The sequence below is a fragment of the Chelonia mydas genome, chromosome 12 (assembly GCF_015237465.2).
Source record: "Chelonia mydas isolate rCheMyd1 chromosome 12, rCheMyd1.pri.v2, whole genome shotgun sequence".
In the NCBI taxonomy this organism is placed as follows: Eukaryota; Metazoa; Chordata; order Testudines; family Cheloniidae; genus Chelonia; species Chelonia mydas.
In genome coordinates, this window is record NC_051252.2 from 7,734,570 (window position 1) to 7,747,788 (window position 13,219).

A 13,219-nucleotide genomic window follows, 5' to 3' on the forward strand; every position below is an offset into this window, starting at 1 on the left:
CACAGTAAACTGACTGAAAATACATTCTGGCCAGCTTATGTGCATATCTGACCCCCACCACCTTAGTACCCAAATGCCTCACGATCTTGTAATGGCTTTGGCCTCACAACCGCCCTGGGAGGTAGGGAAGTTCTATTATCCCCACTGTACAGGTGGGGAACTGAGGCTCAGAGACAAGTTGTGAGAGATCACACAGGAAGTCTGCTCCTGAGCAAGAATTTGAACCTGAGTCTTCCCAGTCCCAGGCTGCCTCCCTAACCACTGAACCATCCTTCCTCTTCCTTTAGGGGACGCGTTTGTCTTCCGTTTTCACTGTTTGTTTGCTTACTTGCAAACCTCAGTCATTCACGCCTGCTCTCTCAGCCATCCATGAGAATTAGTAAGAGTCCCCCCCAAACTCCTGCCTCTAGCCACCGCTGGAACCTACCTCGGTAACTGAAAAATCCTTTTGCCTGCTTCTCCTCGGAGGCTGGAATCACCGTCCCCACTATGTAATTTAAGAAGGAAATCATGATGATGATGAAGAACAGCACCTGTGCCTGCGAGACCAAAAGAATCCAGCTGAACAATCTGCTGGCTGAGTACCTGCTGCAAACGCTGTACAAAGGGGTGGAGTGAAAAGTACCGGTGGGCAACTCCTAATTAAGTTTAACCCATTTGCCAGCTGGGAATCTGCAAACAGGCCCCCCTGAAGCAACATTCTACCCTTGTGACTAGTAGGTCAGGGTAAGTGACCTGTGCATTCCTCCCAAGCTGCAATGCTGCTTATACCCTAATGCTAGTTGGTGCAAAGGAGCGACCCAACCTCTTCCCCCAACCTCTCCTCTGTACCATGCTTCCTGCCCCTCCTAAACTTGGGGACAGATGGTTCTCATCCAATCTAACAGGCTGAGCTAAGCATCCGTTCTGGCTAGACCTGTATTACAAGATGCAGCATGACCCTTGAGACGTGCCTTGCACAGTCTTCTGTATTTGTCCGTCTCTCTAGGTTTTCTTGGCCCGCAGGCTTTTGTGGCTAGTTAAAGGAGGCCAATAGCAGTATCTGAACAAATGAACCAGACAAAGGACAACACTGAGGCAAACGCGGTGATAAGATTCAAGAAAGATTTGGATATTCGTATGAATGAGAACAGATTCTGCAGTTTCAACAGTCAGAAGAAAATTATATCTAGGCTGACAATGCTTATGCTGCAGGGCAAAACCCAATCATCAGGAAGGATCAGGAAGAATTTTCCTGCTGGTAAGAACCTTGCAGTTAGGTGTATTATTGGAGGGAGGGTATAGGTCCACTATTCCCTGAAGCAACTGGCATTGGCTGCTGTTGGAGGCCGGATACTGAACTAGCTGGACCATGGACGTGTTGCGGTATGGAAATTCCTACGTTCATCCTAACAATTGAGACCGTTACCTTTGCTTCCCATTCCATTCCAGCCAAGGAAATCCCAAGTAGCACTGTCACTGTGATGACCCCGATGATGCGGATGTCATTTGTGGGGTCTACAATGGGCGAGTTATGTTCCTGGGAAAGGAAGCCCAAGTCAGCAGTCTGCAGTTCTGGAAGCTGATGGCAGAGTTGAACCTAACCATACAGACCGCATCCGATTCCTTCACTTCCTTATGGCTTTCTGTACTTTTAAATTCCTCTTTTTATTAAAAACCAATAGAGAATGAAGAGGCCTATAAAACCATCATTCTTTTGTACCAACATTCAACCAGCTAAGTCATTTCAGTCGGCAGTAATCTTAAATCTGGTCTGCCAGGCACTTTTCTAGACTTTTATTTTACATTAAAACATTATGGACCTACTGACTGAGTTCTTCAATGCCAGGGCTGTGTCTTACCTAAGTTCCATAGAGCACTGCGTGAATGGATGGGTCTATATAATTTTCGGTGTGTTTGAGGTATGGATCTGTAAAGTCATTTATACTTCCTAAATAAACAGCTTTAAAATGATATTTAATACAAATGTGAATCATTAAAAAAACAAATTTCCAATTTCAAACCAGGCAGGTGCAGTCTGTATGGAACAAGCCTGAAATGGCAAACATGTGGAATGGAAGAGCAACTAGGTCATTGTCATCTCTAATTAGCATGATTTCCATGGTTATTGATTGCTGTTGATTATTAATTGTTGGTTATTGATTTGAGTATTGATAACTAATCAGTGGCTATAAGTGATTAATTACCATTCATGTATCAACTATTGATTATTAATTTGCTTATGATTAATGCACACGCAATGGCATGTCAAGAGCAAAAAGTTTAATGACAGACAAGTTGAGGGGAAAGAGAAAGAACAAATACAGATTTTTTTGTACAACTAGATTCACTGTCGGCAGCATGGCAGAAGTTGGCCTTTAAGAAGGACTTAAATGTTGACACGGTACAAGTTCTTGCGGATGAAATCGGGGGGGGGAGGGGCATCGTGAAACAACTCGGATTCTTTACCTGGAGCAGATCGCGCACAGTTTCCGCAAAGCCCACTGTGTGCATGGCCACCGCCACGGCATTCGCAAAGGCAAATATGAGACCGATGGAACCACCCAGCTCTGGACCGAGGCTTCTTGAGATAAGGAAATAGGTGCCACCTAACACATGCCAGAAACATTTCGTTGTTTAAATACTTCACATGCAGGATCAGCACTGCAGCACCTGAGGTGATCACAGATATTCATGACCCAAACAACATGTCCTTAATGACTCTTTGTCCTCCGCACAAACTAATGACAAGTAGACCACAAAAGCCTGTGTGGCAGACACCTATCTACATCCATGCACTGTATGCACGATGAGTGACAATGACACAGGGAGATAGGATAAGATGCTCAACATTTTACAAGGCAATTTATCAGGGTCTGAATATCAAAGTTCAGGCAAGTCTGGATCTGGAATTTTGGGACAGGCCCATCTCTAATTAAAAAGCATTAATTTTGTGTTCATAAAGAATCCCTTCCTAGGAGAAGGAAGAGTTTGAAGGGAGATTGGAACAGTGACTTAGAACTAGACAAGAGCAAACCCTTGAGAAATCAGCATGAGGGAGCTAGGTGTTGATAAGACAAAACCAGACTGAACCTTTCTTGAACACGTCAGAGATTTCATATTTCTGTTTCACCCAGGACTGCCCCCCCTTAGCCATAGACTCCTCTACAAGTCATGTGAATGTCCTTGCTGAGCCGCTCCCTCTCCTGCCAGAGTGGGCCCAGAAGCAGAAGAGATGGAGGAGGTAGCTTGAGGAGATGGCAGCCCAGAGTTCTGGGAAGCAGGGAGCTGGGTCCAGGGATCCTGGGGCCCAGAGCCTCAGGAGGCGCCATCTCCCCTCCAGCCAGTCACTGACAGCTTCTATCACCACTTCTTCCCCATATCCAGGGACCAGCCTTAGGTGAGAGGGACTGCCTGGGACCTGTCCCCCTTCCCCTCCAACCAGAGAGACCGGGATCAGCCGAGAGAGATCAGTGCCAGCTGGGACCTCTTCCCCCTCTCCTCCCCCAGGAGAGACCAGGGCCAGCCCTCAGAAGGAAAATGGGAGCCAAGCACTACCTGATTTCACTTTGCCGTTGGTGGAGATGGCAGAGATGGACAAGCCTGTGATGCTCGTCACTGTCACAGACATGAAGATAATCAGCCATGTGAGCGCTGCAGAGAAGAGGAATTATTTTCACTTTGTTGCCTGGTGAAGAAAGCAATACCACCATCTCTGACTCTTTTCCTTGGTGCCCCGTACATTGATCCATAAAGTCACCCTTCCCCTCAACCCACTTCTTCCAGGATGTCGATAAGGGCCCATGTCCTCTTCTGAGCCCAATTTCTATATTGCATCTGCCTGTCTATATCCCTAGCCCATCTTCTCCATTGCTGTCCCATAGACACCAAAGCCCAGATTTTTAAAGATATTTAGGCATTGCTGAGTTAAGTGTTGCAACAATTAACAGATTTAGGAGCCTATGTCTTCTTTTCAAAAAAGATTTAGGAACTAAATCCCTCAGTCAATGGGATTTGGTCTCCTAAGTGCCTAAATAACTTTAGAAAATGAGATTTAGGCTCCTAAATCAGTAGGCTTTGCAATGGGGGGCGCAGCGACCCCTGAATACCTTTAAGAATTGGGCCAAAGGATATCGGGGAAGGGAGGGACTGTTTTCATGGTGTCTTGAATAGTGCCAAGCACTCTGTCAGGGTTTACAATTAAACAAATTATGTCAAATATAATTGTTGCTGGCAACTCTAGAGAATGGAGCTGCACCTACCAATCCCTGCCTGTGCAGTGATCCAGGGCAATCGCAGATAGAGAATCACACCCCAGATGTTCAGCATGCATCGAACCTAGAAGGAAAACAGCCACATTAATCTCATGTGATCGTCTGCATAGCTGACAGTGCGCGTGAATAGAGAAACAGTAGAATTGCCAGCTCAGACCTATGGCTCCTCAAGTCCAATATCCTATCTGCAATAGTAGCCAGTGCCAAATGCTTGAGACCCAGGAAGTGGAGTGACCAGCCCACAGGAAGGTTTCCTCCTAACCTCATCAGTCAGAGGCTGGTTTAAACCCTGAAGCAGGAGGCTTAATTTCCCTTCTAGAAGTTTTTAAATCCTTCCTATTGCAACTCTGTGGTGTTCGTGTTATCCATGTCTATGTCTAGCTCTTATCTAGCACTTTTCATCAGTAGATCTCAAAGAGCTTTACAAAGCAGGTCAGGATCATCATCCCCCATTTTACAGATGGGAAAACTGAGGCACAGGGTAGGGAAGCGACTTGCTCACAGCCTCTCCAGCAACAAAGCAGGGAATGGAGCCCAGGTCTCATGAATCTTAGCCCAGTGCTCCGTCCGCTTGGCAACACTGCATCCTCTTCGGAATCCTGCTAAGCTCTCGGCCTCAGTGATCTATCTGTGTTAGGTATTTCTATAACCCCCATGGCCATAGCTGAGAACGTCACAACCTTTCAGTATATTTACTCTCACAACACCACTCTGAGGTAGGCCAGGCCTCTTGCTATTATCCCCATTACAGTTGGAGAACACAGGCACAGAGAGATGGAGGCTACATCTATACTGCAAGCTAAGGGTGTGACTTCCCTGCTCATGATTGGATGTTTTTTTTTCCCTAAAAGATCTGCTCCAGGAATTATTTTACAGAAAGTCTTTGGCTTGTGTTATACAGGAGTTGAGTATATGAGCACAATGGCCCCGTCTGGCCTTAGAATCCACGAACGTGAAGCTGGTGGGTCTCTACTCGGCATGGCTCGTCCGTGCCTTCACTGCCTCTGCTACACATGCCACTGCAGCTGCACTGCTATTTATACTCACGCGAGCTTGAGGAGAGCTAGCGCAAATACATGTACACAAGCAGGGGAATCACACTCCTAGCCTGAGGTGTAGATGTAGCCTGACTTCCCCAAAAACACACAGGAAGTCTGTGGTGGAGTAGAGGATTGAACCTGAGTCTCTCAGGGGCCAGGCTAATGCCTTCAGCACAGGACCATCCTTCCTCTCTACCTGAACATGCTACCTCTGATACCTTGTGGCAATGAGTTCCACAGATCCATTGTGCATTCTGTGTAAAAAAAAAAGCATTTTTTTAAATTGTTTTTTGAATATGTCACTTTTCCATTTCGTTGAAGGACCCTTTTGTTCTTGTATTATTAGCAAGGCTCCGTGTTTATCACAGAGGTCAGGGAAATCAGGGATTCCGTGACCACCATGACTTCCGCAGCAGCACAGTGCGGCTGGGCTGGGAGTCACCTGAGATGCTCGGGCAGTCCCTGGGCCAGTTGCAGCAGGAATTTGGGTGTGTGGGGGGGATCAGGGCTGGGGACTGGGGTTCAGGGTGGTGCTTACCTGGGGGGAACTCCCCGGAAGGGTGACAGGAACTCCCCTCCCTCAGCTCCTAGTTCCACGAGCTGCCTCTCCCCACAGGCACCGCCCCCGCAACTCCCATTGGCTGCAGTTCCCAGCCAATGGGAGCTTCAGAACGGGGGCTTGGGGCGGAGAGGAGGCAGCACGTGGAGCTAGGAGCTGGAGTTCCCGCTACCCAGGAGCTGGGTATGGAGCCTGCCCCAGCCCTGCCAACCCCACCCCCATAGCACCCGCATCGCCCCCCTGAGCCTCACCCTCCACAGCACCCGAGGCGTCCCCCCAGGCTGTGCCCCACCCTCCACAGCACCCATGGGCTTCCCCGGGCTGCACCTTCCCCGAGTACCCGCGGCGCTTCCCCAGGCTGCACCCCCACGCAACGCCCGCACCCCCCCAGTACCCAGGGCGCCCCCCGGGCCACCCCCGGAGTAACTCCCCACCCCCGCAAGTTTTAGTTAGGGGTATATAGTAAAAGTCATGGACAGGTCACGGGCCGTGAATTTTTGTTTACTGCCGTGACCTGTCTGTGACTTTTACTAAAAAAGTACTCATGACTAAAACGTAGCCTTAATTATTAGAGCGGGTTAATAGAAATGTCTGATCTACCCTCTCTAGACCATTCATTGTTATGTATACTTTTATCACACCCCTCTTGTCTGTCTCATCTCTAAGATGACTCCCAATTCAAATCTCCCTTCATATGGAACCCTTCTTATGCCCCAAATTATTTCATCACTGGTCTTGCACCCTGTCCCCCATTCTTTCTGTTGTATGCTGCCTGAAATAGGGTGATCGGAACTGAACGGAGTCTTCCAGGTGAGGGCATCGGATTGACATATAATGAAATGAACATATTTTCAATATGATTTCTCATCCCATTCCTTACACCTCCTAACCATTTGTTTGATTGTTTTTTCGGCACCTTGAGCAGCGACTTCCCTGAGCTTGCTGCAAAGATACCCAGTGGAGGCAGTCAGGTTAGAACCTAGTAATGTGCAACAATTATTCAAATGTTTCCTTTGAATCTGTCTTCTATTTGCCATGTCACCCTAGTATTCGAGCATCTCACAGTCTTTAATGTACCTAAGCTCACAGCAAGTAAAGTGCTATTATCTCCATTTCACAGGGGAGACACTGAGGCACAGGGTGGCTCTGTAACACACACAGAATGCCTTCAGCAGAACACAAAATTGAACCAAGGTCTCCAAAGTCCTAGACTGATCCCCTGGACCATCCTTCCTCCCTACCTACATCACCTGCCATTTGTCGAGTTTGAATGTCACCTGCCATCATGTGGCTTAATATAATGGGTTATACTTGGCAGATGAGGCATCAGGGTTGCATACTTGTCACAGTAAAATAAGCTAGATTATACAGTGAACCCAGGGAGAAGAAAAGTTCTGCACTGACTTTCAAACCCAAGCCATTAGTCCTCTGTATGGTCCCATTGAAGTCAATGTAGGAGTGATCTACAACTCGGGGAAAGTGAAGGTGGCGAGATCGGGCTGTACGTGAATTGTTGCCAGCATAGGACCCGAGCTCTCCCATTACACTTCCTTCTGGTCTGTAGGCAGCAAAAAAAAACAAAAAACAAACAAAACTCACCATCACCCCTTTCACCCATCCAAATCGGACAGGTTCTCCTTGAGGCTTTTCCCCACCCTCACCACCATCTTCCTCAGTAGTTTCGTCACTCAGGACATTACTTCTCTGGGGTTCGTACACGGGGTTGTGGAGATGACTATTGTCCGACTGAGAAAGCAGAGAGAAATCAAGTCACAACAGGGCATAGAGGTGGGACAGAAAGGAAGATGTCTGGGACCATATTCGACCTTGTCAATTTTCAACCCTCCATTTGAAATTTTTAATCCTAGAGGTAAGCAGCAATGTTGTGCTAACAAGGTTTGTCCGGGCAGGACCTGTCTCTCACTAGGTGTCTGTACAGCGCTGAGCACAAAGGGACCCCAATTTCAGTTCACACCACCATCATACAAATAATGAACACCACCACCCTACAAGTAGAGACGTACTGCTGTTTCTTCTTAAAATACTGTAAATCAGAACTTGCAAATAACAATAATACCTAGCTTGTATACAGTGGTTTTCATCAGTAGATCAGTAGTAGCAGATCTGGGGAGTGGAGACTTTGGGTTTTTTGCTTCACAATTAGTTAATATTTGTACAGTGCTGTAAAAATATAAGGAACTATGGGTGAGATTTTCACAATCTGTCTGTCTTAAGGACTGACATAGCCCCCGTCACTATTGGGTCTGAGGACCTCACAATCTTTAGTGCATTTATCTTCACACAATCCTGGGAGGCTGGGAAGCACGGTTATCCCCATTTTATAGATGGGAAACAGAAGCTAAAGACCAGATTTTAAAGCTATTTAGGTGCTTAAAGATGCAAGTGTTTTCAGAGGGATTTAGGTGCCTAGGTGCTTTTGAAATCCCCCATAAGCAGCTATTTGCATCTTTAGGTGCTGAAATACTTTTAAAAACACGGCCCTTAGTAAAGGCGGTGGGACGCATGGGAAAACCACTGTTCACACGATGCCTCAAACGGAGCTTTCATCAGCAGTGCAAGGACAAAAATATCTCCGAGCACGGGGGCAAGATGATGGCAGGTTTCAGTGAGCCCCAGGAGCTTGCTGACTACAGGCTGCAGAGAAACGAGTCCATCTTCAGCTCATCCCTGGAATGCTGAGATAGCAAAAGACCCCTCATGGAAGAGGCCTGTGACCTAGACCACAACAACAGAGCGACTCGCAATAGGATGCGCACAGGCCATGTCACACAGCCCTGCAGTCTTTACTGCTTGAGTCTGTGTCATGCTGGTATGCCCCTTCCCAATAGCTGGAGTAAGAGAACTTGAAACACCTTGTTTGAAATTACTGAACCTCCATGACTACTTTCTTAAGAGCTTTGGCAACAGAGAAGGGGGTTCTGGGTTGGGATGCAGATAGATACCCCTAAGGCCAGAGATTTTACAGACCATGGAGCCCTATTCCCCCTCCAAGTAAGGGATACAATAGTGGGAGCAGTTTAGGGAAAACTTGCCCTGCCCAAAGTCAATCTGTTTGCTGGATAAATACAGGATTTGAGTCTCTTGGTCCATCAAGCCAGGAACTTTCTGCAGCACTAATTTCACTTGAAAATAAAAAGCCACAAGCATACCTCTGTTTGCCGCAAGGTCAAGGTAAGTGACCATAACCGTGCAGAGAGACTTCAACAGCATTCCTTCTATCCCCCAGGACAGAAAAAGGACGGGACACAGAAACATAACCCTACACCACCATTTATGAGGCGGATGCATGGCCCAAGAGCTCAGACCTGACTTTGCTAGGAAGCAACTGAGTTTTGCAAGTCCTCTGCCAGGCCATTTCTTTTCTTTATTTACTTGAGTTTATAAAAATGCTAAAAAGTTCTCGGCACCCTTGGCATAACTGAAAAATACATCCGAATGCAGGTGACCCTCCCAGTCCCCATCCTGGCAATTGCAATTCTTCCCTAGCTGCTCCTTGCCATGCCTGGAGGGAAAATATGCTCTGAAGAGCATCAGAAATGGGATGTTTTGGACCAAGGAAGGGGCGGATTCCAAAGCTGGAGACAGATTTCACTCTACTTGGACATGATGGAAGCAAGGCCTTGTTATTATTGGAAAGCAGACAGGCTTCCTCTTCATATGCAGTAGAATGACATCAATGGGAAAATATTGCAGAGCATGAGGGTAGTTAGGTTACAGTACTACCGCAGGTTTGTTTTATGTCTGGGAATATGAATTTTACAGCAATATTCATTGTTCATCCTATATGCCAGTGTGATTTACCTCTGCCCTCTCAGGAGAGTGACACAAGCCGATGGAGTCATGAGCTGATCCATCTGCCTGATATTTAAGTCTCAAGAGCCAACATTTTCTCCTGGTGGAAACAGGGCACTCAGCGCTCCAAAGCTGTTGGTTGTCCGCAATAGAGCTGGAGAACCATTTGCAGTGACCTAAAGCATCAGATTTCACCTTTGTTGTCGGTTAGTAACTAGATTAAGAACAGATCACGATTTCCACCCATGGTTCACAGTTATTCAGCGACTCTTTCTATGACCCATGTTTGCAGAAGGCTTATTTCAAAGTCTATGTTTCTTCTGCAGGGACAGAGATAAGTACAGAAAGAGCATTCGCTACACACAGACTACAGCACTGCTCAAGTAAATCGATGCTTGAGACAGTCCTGCTACATCGCTTACCTTCAAGAAAGAATGTAGATCTGCCAGCGTGGGCCTAACTTTATTGGTTTCACCCACCGCCTTCGTGTTGGCATAATGTTCATAAGTCGGCACAACATCCACTGTGTTGTAGCCAAAGGTCCTCATGTAGAAAGTGCTCCTGTGGGTGAGGTGGCTGGGATGGGGAGCCTCGCAGGGGGCAGCGGCAGGCGGTCCATAGTGAGGTTTGCCGCTGTCCTCGGTGCTGATCAGGGTGCTGATGGTGAACCTGCCATTGGCATGGGCCAAGTCAGTTAATTCTGTGGCTGGCAATTCTGTGGCCATTTCATCCCTGCTCTTCTCTCTGCCTGGGTCTCTCTTGGTCAAGTGATGGGGAGCTGTGATGCGATTGGCGACACACAGGAGCGTATGGAGACTTTATACACAGCGAAACCAGAACGAACCAACTGGCCACCACTTAATCAATTACTCACGGGGAAAACTAATTGGCTTGAACCACCCAGAGCTGGTCGTGGGAAAGTATAGCCTGAGGGGTATCAAAATGCCTGTTACCCGAATCGCTGACTCCCAGTGCCTGATCGGGGCTGCGATAACAGATTGGAGATTAAGTCCCAAGGACAGATCAGTGGGAGAATGTGGAGTTATGTTTCCCCTGCAGCCTAACCAGGTACATTCTGTTCCCGCTGTTAGGTAAAAACAAACAGATCTCTCTCGGGGATATTGCCCCAGCCTGAACGGCCTCTGTAAAATGGCTATAGAGGAAGCATATTGGCCTTTCCTTGGGTTTTTCTTGTCACTGCCCATGTCGCTCAGAGGCTTTCAGGTAGAGCTGCTGAGTTTAAGCCTGTCAAACAGGAGCCATATAGACTCTCTGTTATGTCATGTAACTTCATGCAACATACTGTGTCAGATTCAGCTATTTACAGTGCAATTTTAGTTTAGACAGCACCTTCTCTACACACCAGGAATCCCAAAGGTCTTTGCAGTGTGGAATAGGGAAGTTGTAGAGTTAAATAAAACGAGAGAGAGAGGAGTTGAGCGAAGGCTCAGGGAGAAAAGAAATGTCTCCCTCAGGGATCTCATGGAGAGAGGAAGATGTGAGGGGGATACAGGGAGAGTGCTCCAGATGACAGGCGAGGCAGAGAAGAAAGCTCTCCTGCCAACACCAGCAAGACTGTGGGAAGGAACAGGGAGGAGGCTGACATGAGATGAGAGACCTCACATGGCCAGGTGCTGAGTGCCTTCAACTCCTATTGATTGAGCGGGAGCTCAGAGTGCGCAGTACCTCACAGGAGGCACTCAGCCGCTTGTAGGCTCTTCTCTGAGCAGAGGGAAATTGGAGATGCGGAGCAGAGTTGCTTGTGATTCTTTGTATGCGTGGGACACGGGAGAGCAGCATCCTGTGCATGCTGGGGTCCAGAGACATAGGGCTGTAGCATTGCAGTTCTCATCTCAGCACTGGGGGTGGGAGCACCCATGATTGATCTGTCTGATTATTATACACAGCGTTCTCCACTCATGTGCAGTGCCTGGGGGCAAAGCTGTGAACTTATCTCCCTCTGGCTTCCATTACCCAGTGCCTAAGCAACTAGCAATCTTCAGTCCTCACAGCAACCCAGTGAGGTGGGGCAGTGCTATCACCCCCATTTTACAGATGGAGAACTGAGGCACAGAAGGACTAAATGACTTGCCCAAGGTGAGGTCACTCAGAAGAGCAGGAATTGGACTCAGGTCTCCTTGAGTCCCTGGTTGGTCCCCTAACTATTGGGCCATCCTCAGAAGGATAGGCAGGTACCCAAGAGTTAGGCATTTAGGTCACGGGATAATTATGTTCCCTCTAGTGAGCACAGGGCCAGATTTTTCAGAACTGCATGTGATCAAGCAGCTCTCTGACCAACATTGCGTATACGAGCACCTCCTTCATCCACATGCCACCACCAGGATCCTGTGTGCATATACTAGGGCCATTGGAGGGTGGCGGGGTGGGGGGTATATTTTATTGGCACACCAGAAGCTGGGGTGTCGTGTTTTTGTAATGAGTGGACACATACGTGTGTGTAGTGTGTAATCTGGAGCAATTCCCAGAATATGGATCTCCGCGTGGTGCGCAAATAGCTGGATTTGGCAAACAGGCATAACAGGCAAACAGGCATGGTGTAAAAATAGAACATTTTACCAAAAAGAATTTTTTGCTGTTGCCTGCAAAACACTAGGAAAGGTATTTGAAGGCGGCCTGCACAGGGAAATAAAGTGGGCTTTGTGCTCATTTTCCTTCTGTATGATATAAAGAGAAAACCTGAAGTGGTTCTGTGCAAAAAAAATTGGGTTTTTTTAGCATTATAAATCCAGATCATGTCTACCCTGGGGGACTCTGTGGTGACTGGAGAGCTAGTGAAATAAACATCTCAAGAGACTGAAAGTTGAACAGTGACAGGGAAAGGGATTTTAAAGTCAGATATTTTAAAACTTTGCTTTTGCTAACGCCAGTGTCTCAATCTCTTGGGAGAAGTGATTTTTTTAAAACAAAAGTTAAACTCTCCTGGCCTTTGGGTTAAAGCATGAAAGCTCATGAGAAATCTCCATGACTTCCACAACACTCTCCATCAAAACCTGGAAACACCAGCTAGACCAGATAAGAATGGTTCAAGCTGGGTACATGCTCTGGATTAGAGATCATGAAAATCCAGGGCAAATGTACAGATCTGAGGCAGCGGTAGTGCTGGAAAGCATTATGCAAGCACCTTTCACAGAACTCTGCCAACCTGCAGCATCTCCCCGAGCTGCTCGTACCACACCGTGCAAAAGAATATGGCAGTTGTGTGATGGAGACACAATGAACCAATCAGATATTAATGTTATCTTCCAATTAATCCCCCCTCATTGCATCCTTCCACTGGCTTCTCCATCACAGACACAAATTTCTTGCCTTTACTTTTAGGGCTCTCCCTAGTTTGACCTCACTGTCTGTCACCTCTAACTTGAAGCCAGATGCTGCTTCTTCTGTGCCAGCGGTGCTAGCCATTAGGACCCATCCATCAAGTCTCTTTGGGCTTTCTCCCATGCTGCCCCTTATGCACAGGAGGAGCTCCCATGAAGCACCACATTGTCATAAGCAGAAACTGGTGCTTATTCCCCAATTGTGATCTCGTGATC

At 47.3% G+C, this 13,219-nt stretch overlaps 1 protein-coding gene across 3 annotated transcripts in view; it reads right to left on the reverse strand.

Moving 5' to 3' along the window:
* The window catches only part of SLC12A3 (solute carrier family 12 member 3), a 44,225-nt gene extending 33,772 nt beyond the window's left edge, over window positions 1–10,453 (reverse strand). For 2 of the 3 annotated variants that reach the window (XM_043526105.1, XM_037878074.2), the window contains exons 1-7: window positions 10,088–10,453; window positions 7,452–7,598; window positions 4,242–4,317; window positions 3,538–3,633; window positions 2,449–2,588; window positions 1,409–1,519; window positions 428–539 (exon numbers count right to left, since the gene is read on the reverse strand). In XM_043526105.1, the coding sequence (XP_043382040.1) occupies window positions 428–539; window positions 1,409–1,519; window positions 2,449–2,588; window positions 3,538–3,633; window positions 4,242–4,317; window positions 7,452–7,598; window positions 10,088–10,390 (985 nt within the window). In that variant the 5' untranslated portion in view covers window positions 10,391–10,453. The remainder of the gene's footprint in view (window positions 1–427; window positions 540–1,408; window positions 1,520–2,448; window positions 2,589–3,537; window positions 3,634–4,241; window positions 4,318–7,451; window positions 7,599–10,087) is intronic. The other variant, XM_037878075.2, reaches the window with a different exon arrangement.
* Between the last annotated feature and the right edge of the window lie 2,766 nt (window positions 10,454–13,219).